This window comes from Myotis nattereri, assembly GCF_964212035.1.
Source record: "Myotis nattereri genome assembly, chromosome: 4".
In the NCBI taxonomy this organism is placed as follows: Eukaryota; Metazoa; Chordata; class Mammalia; order Chiroptera; family Vespertilionidae; genus Myotis; species Myotis nattereri.
The window spans coordinates 66813666-66830445 of record NC_138079.1 but is presented as its reverse complement, the minus strand read 5'-3'; the positions used below and the strand labels follow the sequence as shown (position 1 = coordinate 66830445).

Below are 16780 nucleotides of genomic sequence, written 5' to 3'. Positions count from 1 at the left end.
AGCAAAGATTATAAATTACCTAACAGCTTAACCTCTACTTGCAAAGAACATGAGATGGCCATAATGATCACAGAAACTACTAACCATATAATATTATAGCATAGACGTTGACATGTTTCTCATCTCATCATAAACATATCATTTACATTACTATATGTTGTTCTTACATTCATCTTTCATCTGAGAATAAGAATGTTTGTAACAGGGTAGATAATCCAGATAAAATATTAACCAAGTACTGGTATGCTTCTGATAGGATGTTGCAAAATGTATACCAGTCGTTCTCTCTCCCAACTGTATGCCAGAGGGACCACCACCTGGAGCTTTTCAACACTGAACCAGGTTTCACCCCAGAGCAAGTACATTAGTATCTCTGATGATGGAGGCCAGATTCCATAGGGCTTTATGAGTTCCTTAGGTGATGCTAATGTGTAACCCACTCTTAAGAACTAATAATCAAAATCCTGTTCATTGAACCAAATGAATGTTCCCTATATTAAAAAACGATTTTAAACATTCTTTAAAAGTATTTTTAAATTCATGTGTAGTTCATTTGGATAAATTATCTCTAAATAATCGCAAAAAACTGCAGCATATCTGCATTATATACCTTCTCATGCTCAAAACAGTAAGTTAAATTCTTTTTATAGAAGTGCATAGTCCCAGCTATATTCTGCATTTTCATCAATGCCGTTTAAAGAATTCCAAACCAGAGTCAAAGACCAAAATGGTCTTCGGAAATCAGCTAGTTCCAGTTTTCAGATTTCTTGGAACTCAGTGTAGGAGAGGCACCACTTGGGAATGGGAATGAAGAGTTATGGATGACCAGGCAGAGCTTCTACAAAATATTCACTTGTAAAAATAAAAGAAGAGAACTTGATTTTATCTATAGTAGGCAATTGATTTTATACAGTCACAAAGCTGATTAGTGATAGAAACAATACCAGTATTGATTATTTGCTCTAACACCAACAATCTTTTCTCAATTTTCTAAGTTATCATGTCTTATATTATTTAGCTCACGGACTCCTAAACGTTTGAGATGACAAAATATCAAGCAATAATAATGCATATACACAATATCTATTACTATATTCAAGATATTTAGAGAAAATACTGAAATAATTTAAAGTTAAAATGAAACAGTAAAAGATACTGCTTTATTTACAAAAAAAGTGTTAAAAAGCCATTCTGAAAAATGTGTTGTAGCCTAAAATAAACTAAAAACTATATGCATATACTATGCAAAAAATAATGCATAAATTGTGCCACTATGAACATAGGGGTCCATATGTTCTTTCTGATTGGTGTTTCTAGTTTCTTGGGATATATTCCCTGAAGTGCAATTACTGGGTCAAATGGGAGTTCCATTTTTAATACTTTGAAGAATCTGAATACTGTTTTCCACAGTGGCTGCACCAGTCTGCATTCTCACCAGCAGTGCACAAGGGTTCTTTTTTCTCCACATCCTCTCCAGCACTTGTCATTTGTTGATTTGTTGATGATAGCCATTCTGACAGGTATGAGATGGTACCCATTGTTGTTTTGATTTGCATCTCTCGGATGTTAGTGACTTTGAGCATGTTTTCATATGTCTCTTGGCCTTCTGTATGTCCTCTTTCGAAAATTGTCTATTTTAGTCCTTTGCCCATTTTTTTATTGGGTTATCTTCCTTTTGTTAAGTTGTATGAGTTCCCTGTAAATTTTGGAGATTAAACCCTTATCTGAGATAGCATTGGCAAATATGTTCTCCCATGGAATGGGCTTTCTTGTTTTGTTAATGGGTGTGTTTTTTTTGGTGTGCAGAAGCTTTTTATTTTGGTGTAGTCCCATTTGTTTATTTTCTCCTTAGTTTCCATTGTCCTGGGAGCTATTATCAGTAAAGATATTGCTATGGCGTATGTCTGATATATTGAAGTGCCCATCAGCAGATGAGTGAATTAAAAAACTGTGGTACATCGATACAATGAAATACTACGTTGCTATAAAAAGGAAGGAATTTTTACCATTTACAACAGCATGGATGGACCTAGAAAGCATTATGCTAAGCGAAATAAGCCAGTCAGAGAAAGATAAATATCACATGATCTCACTCATATGTGGGATATAATGAACAACGTAAACTGATGAACAAAAATAGTTCCAGAGACAAAGAAATACTGAACAGACCGTCCAGCCTCAGAGAGAAGGCGGAGGGGGGGCGAAGGGGGGTGGGAGATCAATCAAAGGACTTGTGTGCATGCATATTGGCATGACCAATGGACAAGGACACTGGGGCAGTTGCGGCTTTGTCCTGGGGGGGTGGGGGGGGGGCGGGGGGGGGTCAATTGGGGAAAAAGGAGACATATGTAATACTTTAAGCAATAAAAAAATGCATAAAAATATTATGATCTCCTACAATGTTCTTTAAACTATAAAATTTTTACTTAAAATATCAGTATAAAAACAATTAGGTCTTACCAACTGACTGAAAACAGCATCACCACCATCATCCAATAAATCATACTCTTCAGTCACATTTGGAATTGTTCTTTGCCTCTGAGATTCAGGCTTGACAGTATTCTCTTGAGCTGAATACCATTCTGTAAGTGTGTTTTGTTGTTTCTCTTCTAAATTAATTATCAAAGAAAGAATTTATAAATAAGTTATTTGCTTTGTGAAATATATTCCTTTGTTTTAGTACTCTAATGAATCTGAAAATACTTAAAAGTTGGCCTTATTTAAAATAAATTACACTCATATTTTCAGTTAAAATAATGTGAAAAACCCTAGCAAAGACATTAACATCTTTATGCAGCCATATGTCAGAAAGCGCCTAATTCCTTTATTAAATACTAGTACCCTGGTACACAAATTCATGCACATTGAAAGGAAATTAATTAGAATAAATATTTTAATATTGCTATTCACCCTTTATAATAGAAGTGTTAACCAAATTCACGATTGATAATGACAGATCAAAGCACACGTGTGCAACTGGTGCCAGCGAGAGCTTTCTATGTATCGCACATTCGCGAGTCAACTTAGCTTTTTACAGATATAGAATAAACTTGCTTAATTTAGACCTGCTTTCTGATGTAGCTAAACTTTTTCCAGCCCAGTGAAGCACCCCAACTTCTCTTTCAGGTAACTGTCAGCAACACAGCAGTAAATATCAACACAAAGCAGATTATTATTGTAGATCATGCAGGGAGAACAAAAGGTAAAATATTTAACTGCAGCAGTGTTTGACTATAATTCTGTGCAGTGAGAAAACCTGAAGTCATTGTCAAGGTCCACCATTTCTTCTTTTCCGTTGGGTCAAGTTTCTAAACTTTCTAAATTTCCGTTTTCAAGCTAATGAAGAGAAAATAGGATTCCACCAAATCTCGTATCTACCTACTCCAGGATTTTTGTGAGGATCAAATGAGATGAGGCATGGAAAAACGCTTCACAGACATTTAATTGAAGTGTAAAATATTTGCACTTGGCAATAAAGCAAGTCGTGTTCCTGGGCTGAAGAAACTGTAAGGAGGCTAGTCGTCTCTAGGGAAAGGAAGCTAGGCGTTGCTATGTGACATCATTACCCGGTGCCCACAGCAACCCTTTCCGGGCTGGGTGGGGCTGTGGGCCCATTTTGTGCCATGGGGTCTTGGCAGCGTCCGCTGTGATTTGGTGGACTGTCACTCTGGGGTGGTGGCGGAGCCTGAGTCCCACTTCGGGGAAGCCGAGTTTTGCTTTGTGGGTGCCAGGTCCGCAGTACCGTTTCTCTGTGCATGTCACAGCAGCTCCTGCATTGAGCATCTGCCCCCTGGTGGTCAGTGTGTATCATAGTGACTGGTCAGACGGTCGGACACTTGGCATATTGGCCTTTTATATAAATAATTATTTTTTTAAAATATATTAACTAGCAACATTTAATGAAATGTGCTATGCTGAATCATAAAGACACATGAAACTGCTTAAAAACCTTACCTATTCATCTATTAGTAAAATGTTTACTTCTATATCCATAATTCAAAGAACAGTATTTTAGCCATACAATAAATACTGTTTAAATCAATGATTGATATTCATATAGCACTTTGTAGAAAACAATTTATTGAACTTCTGCCACCATGCTATTTGTTTGAAATACAAGTTCTATACAACTTTCATGTTCAAAAGTTTCAAGATCTGCAAGTTTTATAATTTACACATTAGTGATTTAGCACTGCACCGTGAAATAAGTATTGCTAACAGCTTTATCAAATGGAAAATCCAAAGTTATTTATCCAAGGTCATACAGACAAAACAACAGAATCAAAGCTTTAAGCCAAATCTTCCATCATGAATAATGTAGGTGAAAGTAAATAAAAAGAGTCTAATCCTAATTCAAAACCTGAGATATGTCATAAGAAATGTATTAATAGGCAAATAATGCTAAAATCAAAGAATAGAAGCAATTCATAACAATATCAAGATTTGAAAACCTTGACATTTGTATCAAAGATGAGTTCCCTCCCACCCGTTCCCTACTCTTGTCCTGAGATATGCTGTGGCATATCATACTCTTCTCCCTCCTTCAAACAGTGGTTGAATCTTTTCCTTAAAATATTTTTATTGATTTATTTTTAGAGAGAGAGAAATGGAGAGGGACGGACAGGGAAACATCAATGTGAGAGCAAAACATCAACTGGCTGCCTCCTGCATGTCCCTAGAGGGGATCTAGCCTGCAACCCTGGCATGCATTCTGGCTGGGAATCAATCTGGCAACAAGCAACCTTTCAGTGCATGGAATGCCAAACCAACCGAGCAACACCAGCCAGGGCAGTGGTTGAATCTTTGGATATAGACGCACACAACCTCCTCAATTCCGGTATTCCCTTTCTTTTTAATTAATTTTTTAAAAATTGAATTTATTGGGGTAGCATTGGTTAATAAAATTATATAGGTTTCAGGTGTACAATTCTATAATACATTATCTGTATACTGTATTGTGTATTCACCATCCCAAATCAAGTCTCTTTCCATCACCATTTATCCCCCTTTTATCCTCTTCTACCTTTCCCCACCCCTTTTCTCCATCGTATTCACCATACTGGCATCCACTTTCAATTCCTCACTATAGATTATAACTTCTGGACATAAACCATATTGTAAAAGGTATATTTGGGACAGTATTCTAATATATTACACAATTATATACAAGACAAACACTTCCAAGTGTCCTTGTACCTTCATAGTATAATACTGAAGTATTCTAAAAAGTCAATAGGAATAGTAATTTTCTTTTTATATGTGTTTGACAAAAAGCTAACCTCCCACCCTGGCCAGTGTTTGCTCAGTGGTTAGAGCACTGGCCTGAGCACCTGAGTCTCAGGTTCGATTACTGGTCAAGGGCATGTCCGGGGTTGCAGGTTTGATCCTCATCCCAGTCAGGGAACATGCAGGCAGCAACCAATCAATGTGTCTCTCATGTTGATGTTTCTCTTTCTCTCTCTCTCTTTCTCTCTCCCTCTCTCTCTCCCCTCCCCCCTCCCTCCCTCCCTTACACTCTCTAAATATCAATGAGGGGTGGGGAATAAAAAATAAAAAAGCTTACCTCGCTGTTTTTCCTTTTTGTATTTTAACATTTCTTTATTTGTATATCCAGTAGTTCTTAAAATATCTTCCAGAAACATTTCTTTTACTTCAAATGGTCTTCCCTGTACTAAATAACATACATTTTAAAAAGTAGTTATTGCATCTCAGAGATAATTCACATAAAACCATGAGATTTCCAAGTTAACAAACGTTGAGTGTAAAATCCAAAAGCAATTCTATAGGTCAAGTGATCCTCATGATATTGTCCTTTAAATATAACTGTGATCTTTATTTTAGAAAAGTGTTCATATGCTTATTTTTTCCAATGTTTACTCTCTACTTATCATGTGTTTGGCATCATGCTAGGCACCAGGAATACAAATGGTAAGCAGAAACAGAGCTACCTCCTGATCTCCTGAAGCTTGCAAGCTAGCAGAGGAGACAGACATTAATCCAATAATCCAGAATGTAAATTTTAAAATAGAGTTGTGACAAGTGTTATCAAAGAGAAATACAAGATGTCATGACAATATCTAATGTGTGTGTGTGGGGGGGGGGGCGGGGGGTGTTAGTGAGTTAAGAAAAGCATCCTCACTGAGAAAATGAGGACCAAGAGAATGGGTAAACAAAATAACTAAGCTATGTGGGGAAATATAGCACATGCAAAGAGCCCACTGTGGGAAAGGATATGAAAAGACCAAACTAGTTTCAAGCTAACTAGAACATAGTAGGAAAGGGGGAGTTGAGAGGGGATTGTAGTTCAAGATGAGGCAGGAGAAATAGATAAGTCTTATTAAGGACTTAGGTATTTATCTTGAAGTAATGGTCATTCAAAGTTTTAAGCTCAGGAGTGTTCAACATCATCGAATTCCAGTTCAGAAAAGACCGTTCTGATTGCATCATGGAGAATGGATTTAAAAAAGAGTAGAGTGGATGGAACAGAGCAGGTAGAAGTTATTCCAATAGTTCAGGTAAAAGAGAACAACTTGAATGAGGCTGGTGATAGTAAAAGTGGAAAAAAAGAGACTTTAGACACAGAAAGTAAAACCCACAGAACTCATCATTTGATTGGATATGGAGGAATGATAAGGAAAAGTCAATCAAAGCTCTTAGATTTCTGGCTTACAAATTGGATAGATGATGAGGTTATTCCTTGATGTAACAAGGAAAACTGAAAAAGGAACGGGTATAATAATAAAAAAATAAAAATAAAAATAAATGACAAATAACTCATTTAAAAAAAAAAAGAAAAAGGAACGGGTTAGTTAGCTGGTGGAAGTTGGGGTTTAGTTTTAGACATGTCAATTGTGAGGTGCCCAAACTAGCTTTCAATTAGCAGATGCATATATTTCATGTGCCTTATCATCCAAGAATATTATGAAAAGAAAAATATACAGATTTGTGACTTAGGTGACAAGGTCAATGGTATGATTAATCAAAACAGGCAACATAAGAAAAAATTTTTGTAGAACTATTAAGTATTCAGTTTGGGTCATATTAGAAGTAAGCTGTTTATAAGATATCTAAGACCAAAGCTCTAGAGAACAGTCTGAATTGGGGAAAAGTCTGAATTGGAAATAAAGATTAAAGAGTCATCGGTCTAAAAAAGAAAGTAGCCCTAACCTGTTTGGCTCGGTAGATAGAGCATCGGCCTGCACACTGAAGAGTCCCAGGTTCGATTCCGGCCAAAGGCACGTGCCCAGATTGCAGGCTCAATCCCCAGTGGGGGGGCGTGCAGGAGGCAGCCGATCAATGATTTTCTCTCATCATTAATGTTTCTCTCTCTCTCTCCCTTTCCCTTCCTCTCTGAAATCAATAAAAAAATTTTCTAAAAAACTTATTAAAATAAATAAGTAAAAATAAAAAAGTAGAAGGGCAGTGAGAACTTCTAGAGACACTAACTGTGCATCTCCAGTACCTCGTAGAGTGTAGCATAGAGCAGAAAAGAAGAGGAAAAACAAAGAAAAGAAAGGAAGTGAAGGTGTATAAGGAAAAGAAAACAGATTAAGGGAATAACCATAATACCAACATTTAAGCACCACTGTAAAAGAATAAAGCCACAAAGGAGACCACAAAAGAAAGTGCAAACTATAATGTAACTGAGTTTCAGAAGGCAGTTTTGTCAAATAAATTATGGGATCGGAGCATTTCACACACACACACACACACACACACAAGAAAAAGGGGGCCAAGCATGAAAAATACTAAAGAAAATGTAATTAAGATTTTTGTGTAAAATATGAACTATAGGCTTGGCAATTAAATTAGTGTCAAAACAATACTGGTAAGAATATACAAATAGAAACAGCCCTATAGACTACAGAAATTTAAATAATTTTAGGCTTTTGAAAAAGTAAAATTGAAAAATCTGTTAAAATTAAAAATATATCCTTTTACTCAACAAGTTCATTTTCAAGAACCTACCCTTAGAAATAAGAGCAACAGTATATAAGGATATACATATAAGAATGTTCATTACAACACTGTTTATTGTGGGGGAAAGGAGGATCTAAAACCAATCTGAATATCAAAAAATAAAGAAATAGTTAAATCATTGTACATTCATATTATAAAATATTAAAACAGCTGCTTAAAATAATGAACTACATCCAGGACCGCTGATATGAAGGACTGTTCACAATGTACTGGCATATGAATAAAGCAAACTGCAAAATAATGTATGTGCTCATTTTTGTAAAACCAACTTCTGTAAACATGATATATATGTGTAGATTTGCATATATGAGATGGACAAGGTAAAAAAGGATATACACTAAGCTTTAACATCAATTAATCTCGGGAAAGTAGAACATAGAATAAGAGGACAGGAGCAACTGTGTACTTTTTCCTATATATGTTTGCACTATATCATTAAGGTAAACACATACAACTTTATCTAATTTTGAGGATAAATTTAATAATTTTTTAACTGGTGGCAAAACCAGTTTTGATTAAAGGATAAGGACAAAAGTTAAGTGACAGCATGTTCAGAAGTACCTGAAAAGTAAACAAGGAAATGTAGTCTACTCTTTCAAGGAGTCTGGCAATAAAGGGGAAGCTATAGGACAGAATTTAAAGGGGAATACAGGGCCAAAATAAAGAATACTTCCTTTTAATACTAGAGAATTGGCCTCACAACACAACAGCAAAGAGTTGTAGATGGAAAAGGATAAATAATAGAACGATGACTAATTAAGCATATCTCAAAAGAAACAGAAATGGATACTCTCTACTTCAGAACATTTCCCAATTCTGATTACAATAAATATAACCATGCCAAAAAGCAGTCTTTTGTACAAATGCTAAAAGAAATCTTATAATTTAACTTACTATATATCACTGGACAACTTCCAAAATATCTTATAAAGAGATTTACATCCAAGGCAGCACTAGAAAGAATTAGTTTCAAAGTTGGATGCTTTTGCAACAAATCTCGTAACTTTGTAAGTAAAAAATCACTAAATCTATCTCTTTCATGTACTTCATCCTGCAGTAAACAAAAATAAAACCATGGAATAGTTAAAAATTATAGATGACTAAGTCTTTACAACTTTGGAACTGCTAGGTTTACACTAATTCAAATTGACTGTGGACAAGGCCACCCAGTATTAGTGAAAATTCTGTATTATGGACAATTCAGAAATAGACTTTAATAACGCAATATAGGTTGTTGTTTTTCACAGAATATAAAACCACACAAACTAAAATAAACTCTGAATTAGTACAGTCTAATTTAATGTTCTTTTAATATAATATACAAAATCTGTTAGCATCAGGGCTCAGGTGCATCCTTTGGTTTGAATACACAGAACTAATAAGTTTACAAAAGCTGCTTATTACAAGTTTATAAAATTCAATCTACTTCTTTTTATACAAACAGGATAAAAGCTTATAACTCTTTAATAGGGTGATAATTCATCTACTTTCTTTATTAGCAGCTTCACCATGAAGTTAAATGACTGTAAAGTATGCCCTAAGGCTGGTAAATACATATTAAAGGAGGAATCAGATGACTAAGCATTCAGAGAAAAGAAAACGTTCACCATTCTAGAGAGCTCTATGTAAATGCATGCAAGTATAGTTTTCATACATAAAAAAGCACTTTTTAAAAAACTATCTACTTATTTTATTTTCTTATAAAATCTGATAATAGCTTAAATATAAAATATGTATTTCTAATAATTGTATAAAATAAAAAGTAACCTGATTATAATAGCCTGTTCAAACAAAAACAAACTGGTTCTCACTTATAGCCTATTCTAAAAATGTAATTATGTATTTAAATTTTATGGAAATTTATGGTAAATTCAGCAATATTCTTACCACAATAACATGTGTCACAGCTGACAATGTACTATCTCCTGCCATCAATGTTCGAAGCAATACCCCATTAGTGCAAAATGTCAGAAGTGTCTTAGGAGAAACCCTTTTTAAAAAAATCAAAATAACACGCACAATTACAAGCATTTTATGTAATTAAACCATGACCACATTAAATGCTAGTCTCATTTGTACTTTAACAAATGTTACTTTAAGTAACTAATAGCCCGACTGGTGTGGCTCAGTGGTTGAGTATTAACCTATGAACCAAGAGGTCACAGTTTGATTCCCAGTCAGGTACATGCCCAGGTTGCAGGCTTGATCCCCAGGAAGGGGCATGCAGGAGGCAGCTGATCAATGATTCTCTCTCATCAGTGATGTTTCTATATCTCTCTCCCTCTCACTTCTCTAAAATCAATAAAAATATTCTTTAAGCCGAAACCGGTTTGGCTCAGTGGATAGAGCGTCAGCTTGCGGACTGAAAGGTCCCAGGTTCGATTCCGGTCAAGGGCATGTACCTGGGTTGTAGGCACATCCCCAGTAGGAGATGTGTAGGAGGCAGCTGATCGATGTTTCTCTCTCATCGATGCTTCTAACTATCTCTCTCCCTTCCTCTCTGTAAAAAATCAATAAAATATATTTTTAAAAAAATATTCTTTAAGTAATATAATACTGTATATATGCTTTATTAGCAAAGTTATGTGAAATATTTATTTTATGCCTGACAATCTCACAAAATTTTTATTACTAACAGCCTTTTATTAATTAAATGATTATTTTGTTAAAAAGCCATAAGCAGATTTTTTAAAAGACCTTAAATATAGGATGTCCCCCCAAAATGATACACACTTTAACAGCTGATAGCTACTTAATTTTCACTCTTTTTTAGGTGATATGTGATAATGAGTGAAGCCAGACTAAGTTTTGAGCAAAGAAAATTTATCCTAAAGTGCCACTAGACTTTTTTTAATGGAGATTTATAAAGGTAAAGTTTATGGTACAAAACCAGCAACAATTGATGAAATGAGGGCACACAAACACCAAACAATATGATTCTTGATGTTTGCAATTCCATTGCTTCACGTTATCAGTAAAGCCTGGACCAGAATGGTCATCAGTTTGAAAATAGGCATTGACAAAAAGATTTATTCATTTCTGTAAATTCTTTTAAATTTTTAAAATGAACTGTATAAACATTGACTTTATAATCATTCAAAGTGTGCATAAATTTTTTGAAGACACCCTGTACTTTTTGCTTGGGGACAAAAGTATATCATAAAAGGGATCAGCTTTTTAAACCACCATATCCAAACTACTGGAGCACAAAAATAGTACTATTAAGAAAGTACTACTAATACTAACAGTATTCAATTCAGTCTCTAACATTTACTGAGTACTTACTATAAATTTCACATCAACGTACTCTAAATGCCTTTATTAGCCCTATTTTACAGATGAGAAAACTGCAACCCAAAGAGGTGAAATAACTTGTACTTGATCATAAAACTATGAAATTCCAATTTGTATCTATGGCCCAAACCCTTTCTCAACTATTTGTTTATTAAAATCTCACTAAGTTTAGACATAACCTCAATGATCTGTCATAGAATTATTACTACTTGGAATAAATAATCATCTAACTTTTCAACTAACACATTCTCCATATTCAGTGAAACATAGACATTTATCTTTTCTAAGAATGATAAGAGATAGGCTAGTGAAGAATTATCTTTACCTGCTTTCTAATCGTATCTGATACCCAATTGTTTGACCAATCCTTTCTCTTCTCTCTGCAGCAACTCTTTCAGCCACAGCAATAGCTGCTAATCGTCTTGGCTGAGTACAAAATATTCGGCAAGGGATACCATTTTTAAAGCAATCATCTAATAGGAACTGAGGAATCTGAAATACAAGTTTTAAAGTGCTATAAAATGACATAATTAGATACCCAGAAAATCCACTGAAACACTATTAAGACTAAAAAAATTCTGTAACATGTCCAAATATAAAATAATCATAAAATCAACAACTTTCATGTAATTGCTAATAATCGGCTAGAATGTGATTTAAAAAGATCTTGTTCAAGATCAACTTGAAACATCTTACAGTGCTAGGAAGTAAGCAAGTGGTAAAAAAGTGATGAGTCATGCCAAAACGACACAGGAACCAAGTGGAAGAAGTACTTAATGGCCAAATCTGGGAGAGTTGAGTAAAATAATTTAAACTAATTAATTATAAACCATATATAAAATAAATATTCATGAATCTACATGATAAAAATAATCAACTATATAAAAAAGAAATAGTTAACGCTTATACAAAGATTATTAAAACACTAATGAAAAGCATAAAAGATCTGAATATATAAATAAATGACATATTCCTGAATGGGAATAATTACAAAAATGTCAATTCTCTCAAATTATTCTATAAAGTCAATGAAACGACAATCAAAATTCCACTGTGGGTTTTAATAGTGAAAAGCATAAAAAAATAGCCTAATACCAGGATTGTAAATACTTTTCTATAATTAAATTCAACCAGGTCAGAAATATTCAAAAGTAAAAGTCTTCCTACCCCTTCCACTACCACTAGTCCTCTCCAAAAAAATAACTACTGTTAAGTTTCTTATGAACTCTTTCAGGGGAAAAAATGTTTACACAATTTAGCATATTTGTGTATATAAGCTGGTTTTTATTCATACAAAGTGATTACTTACACAATATTGTAATTTGTAGATTTCACTTAACATATCAGATTACCTAATCCACTTTAATAACTGTACATCCTATTCTATGGATGTGCTATAATTTAACAAATTTAACTACACTTAAATAATTTCCAGGTTTTGGGACTTGTTATTATTGATGATGTTTCTTGCTATTACCAGTGCTGCACTGAGTATCTATCTTCACACACTTCTATAGTCAGAGAATATAAATTAAATTTGAACAGAAAAACTATAAATTTCCCTCCAAAACAATTTATACTATTAATAAAGCAGAAGATGCTGTTTTCCCAACACCTATGCAAATATTGGATATTGATCATTTTTAAATTTCTGCCAATCTGATAATTGAAAAATAAAATTGTTCTGATTTCATTTCTTTTTTTTTTTAATATATTTTATTGACTTTTTACAGAGAGGAAGGAAGAGAGATATAGAGTTAGAAACATCGATGAGAGAGAAACATCGATCAGCTGCCTCCTGCACATCTCCTACTGGGGATGTGCCTGCAACCCTGGTACATGCTCTTGACCGGAATCGAACCCGGGACCCCTCAGTCCGCAGGCCGACGCTCCATCCACTGAGCCAAACCGGTTTCGGCCATTTCTTTAACTATGAGTGAGAGCATCTTTTCATACATATCTCAGCCACTGGGATTTTTTTAAACTTGACTATTTTACCCAGAAGCATGCATATACACAGCTAAGAAATATTTTAAAAGAAAATATAATGAAGAGGAATGTTGTTTTACATACTATAAAGCTACAAAAAGCAAAAGGTGAGATCCTAGTGCAAAAATACAACTAAATATACGTAACAAAAATTCTAGAAATTGGTTCACGGACTACAGAAACTTAGTATTTGATCAAAAGTGTTATCTTAAATAAGGGAAAAAAGATAATTACAAATTATATTGGAACAACTAGATATTAACATGAGGAAAAAAGATTTCTACCTGATATGATAAAATAAATTCCAGATGGATTTTAAAACTATAAATAAAAAAAATACTAAGAAAAAATAATTATAGGAAAATGTTTTTTTCATTCTGGAATGACATAAGATAACATATTAGTTTCAGGTGTACAACAACACAGTGATTTGACATTTATATATCTTACAAAGTGATCACCACAGGAAGTCCAGTAACCATCTATCACCACACAGTTACTGCAATTTACTTGACTGTATTCCCTATGCTTAATCTTGGAGTAGGAAATGCCTTTCTTAGTATGGCAAAAGACCTTAAAAAATATTGATAGATTTGACACTAAGTAAAGCAAACAAAAAATCGAGAAAAATTATGCTCAAGATATCTGACACCAGGCATGTATCTATGATATATAAAGTACTATTAAAAGTAAATCCAAAATGATTAAGCCAAACGAAAAACGAGATGTAAATAAGCAAGTCACAAAATATAAATAGGTAATAAGCGAATAAAAAATATTCAACTTGGAGAGAAACCAAGATGGCGGCATAAGTAAACAACGGAAATTGCTGCCTCCCACAACAACTTCAGAAATACAACGAAAAGACAAAATGAACATCATCCAGAACTACAGGAAGGCTGGCGGAGTGGAAATTCTACAATTAGAAGGAAAAAGAAAAGCACACAGAGACTCAGAGGAGGTGCGAAAGTAAAGTGCTGAGGTCTTTTTGAATCGGGAGGGAGTCACAAGCTCCCGACTGCTCTGAACTCCGTTTCCGGGAGTCTCTGGGGACCCCGGACTCATACGGGGAGAAACTGGACTGTCTGCAGCAGGCAGAACTCGGAACTTGAGGGCGGCTTTTCCTCAGAGGTGCTTGCAGCAATTACCGGGACACTGAGATGCGGGGCCCCTTAGGGCAGGGCTAAGGATCCACCATAGCTGCTTGCTCCACCCTTTGATTCCCTGAGACCCCGCCCCACCCAGGCTGCAGCTGAGGCTTTTGCATATGAATGCCCTGGCCCTTTGCAACCTGAAAATTACCTAACAAATTGCAGCTGGGCCAGACAGACCCAGAACTTCCAAGAGAACGCCCAAGGCCCCACAGCAGCTTGCACTGCTTCACAGCTGGGCCTCATCTGGGCACGTACATCCAAACAAAGGCCAGCACACATTAAAACTACTGCAGTACACGACAACAGAAACCAATTACTGCCTGCAATGCAGTGTGATCACAAGCTAATCATTTGCCAAACACTGTTTACCAGCAGAAACTCTTGGATTTAAATATGTACGCTATAGTTATAGACATGTAATTTATTTATGTCAGCGAAATTACTACAGTTTTTTCCAACACATGGCCTATTTGCTAAAATTTGTTAAAAATAACAGTAACTGCCCTAACCGGTTTGGCTCAGTGGATAGAGCGTCGGCCTGTGGACGGAAGGATCCCAGGTTTGATTCCAGTCAAGGGCATGTACCTTGGTTGTGGGCACATCTCCAGTGGGAGGTGTGCAGGAGGCAGCTGATCAATGTTTCTCTCTCATTGATGTTTCTAACTCTCTATTCCTCTCTGTAAAAAAACAATAAAATATATATTTTTTAAAAAATAACAGTAACTAATAACAACAACAAAATAACTTGTTAATTTAATTATAAGCAAATCTTAGTTAAAAGCATTTTAAAATTAACAGGGTGTTAATTTTCACATATGACACAGACTGGAAATTTTGTCTGTTAAACCCGAGATCTGTTAAATAAAGGTCTGAAAAATCGAGGGTTTTCTGTATAAAACTGTCATATGGGATAAAATATTTTTTCTGCTATAAACAAGGAAACAAACCTGTGTAGTCTTTCCAGACCCAGTTTCTCCTACAATCAAAACTACTTTATTTTCTTTAATTATTTTAACAATTTCTTCTTGTTTCTCAAACACTGGCAAAGACTGCCTGAAAGAATCAAATTCGGATTCTCCTCTTTTCACTGGAATCTGAGGTATGCCATTGTTGAGTCGCCCACTTGTCTTGCTCATTTCCCGGTTTTCTTTGAAAATGAATAAAAAAATAAATTTATAATCAACATTAAAAAATGTGTTAAAAACAAAATAAGTAATTTCTAATGTAATTTCATTCAAATGTTTCTTCTCTACTCAGTCCATATAAAGTTTGCAAGCAAGGTCTCAACTGTTGTACTCCTATACTTACTATTCTTAGAGAATACGTTACAAATTTCAGTATTATTTAGAAAACATATTTCTCAAAAGTATTTCTGATGCATAATGTTTACAAATAAACAAAAATCAATCATTCAATAGCCATTAATAATAAAGCATGATTTGATATCTTAAAATGATTTTCAGGCTTGTTTCTATCAATAACATAGGAAATTAGGAAATATTATAGTAGGAAACAATGTGAATTATATTTAACAAGTCCAATGTGAAAACACATCATGAAAAAAATACCCTATATGTTTAAGTTAAACATGTAAGATTATGTGACCAAATAGAATAATATGTATAAACTAGAGGCCCGGTGCACAAGATTTGTGCACTGGAGGTGGGGAGGGTCATCCTCCTCAGCCCGCCTGCACCCTCTCGCAGTCCGGGACCCCTCAGGGGATATCTGCCTGCCGTCTTAGGCCCAATCCCTTGGGATTGAGCCTAAGCTGGCGGTGAGACATCCCTCTCGCAATCTGGGGCTCTCGCAGTCTGGGGCCCTCACTCCTTACCGCCTGCCTGCAGCGGAAACAGGAGAGGCTCCCACCACCACCGCTACACTCTCCAGCCATGAGCCAGGCTCTCTGCTCCTTAGAGAGCCTTGGAGATGGGAGAGGCTCCCATCACTGCCACTGTGCTTGCCAGCCATGACCTCGGCTTCTGGCTGAGTGGTGCTCCCCCTGTGGGAGTACACTGACCACCTGGGGGCAGCTTCTGCGTTGAGCGTCTGCCTGCTGGTGGTCAGTGCACATCACAGCAATGGTTGTTCTGCTGTTAGGTTGATTTGCATATTAGAGTTTTATTATCTACTATAGGCCTGGTGCATGAAATTTGTGCACTCAGGGGGTCCTTCAACCTGGCCTGTGCCCTCTTGCATTCTGGGAGCCCTTGGGGGATGCCCGACTGATGGGGATGTCCGCCCGGGGAGCAGGCCTAAGCCAGCAGTGGGACATCCTGGAGGCGGGAGAGCCAGGCTTTTGGCTGAGTGGCATTGAGCGTCTGCCCCCTGGTGGTCAGTGCGCATCATAGCGATCAGTCATT

The 16780-nt window shown here is 35.7% G+C and overlaps 1 protein-coding gene across 1 annotated transcript in view; it reads right to left on the bottom strand.

Annotated features, from left to right (window-relative positions):
• YTHDC2 (YTH N6-methyladenosine RNA binding protein C2) overlaps positions 1-16780 on the bottom strand; it is a gene marked incomplete at its 5' end in the record, with an annotated part of 66577 nt that overhangs the window by 40772 nt on the left and 9025 nt on the right. Inside the window, 6 exons of the mRNA XM_081089127.1 lie at positions 2461-2609; positions 5564-5671; positions 8875-9031; positions 9868-9970; positions 11600-11766; positions 15365-15564. Coding sequence (XP_080945253.1) covers positions 2461-2609; positions 5564-5671; positions 8875-9031; positions 9868-9970; positions 11600-11766; positions 15365-15564 — 884 coding nt within the window. The remainder of the gene's footprint in view (positions 1-2460; positions 2610-5563; positions 5672-8874; positions 9032-9867; positions 9971-11599; positions 11767-15364; positions 15565-16780) is intronic.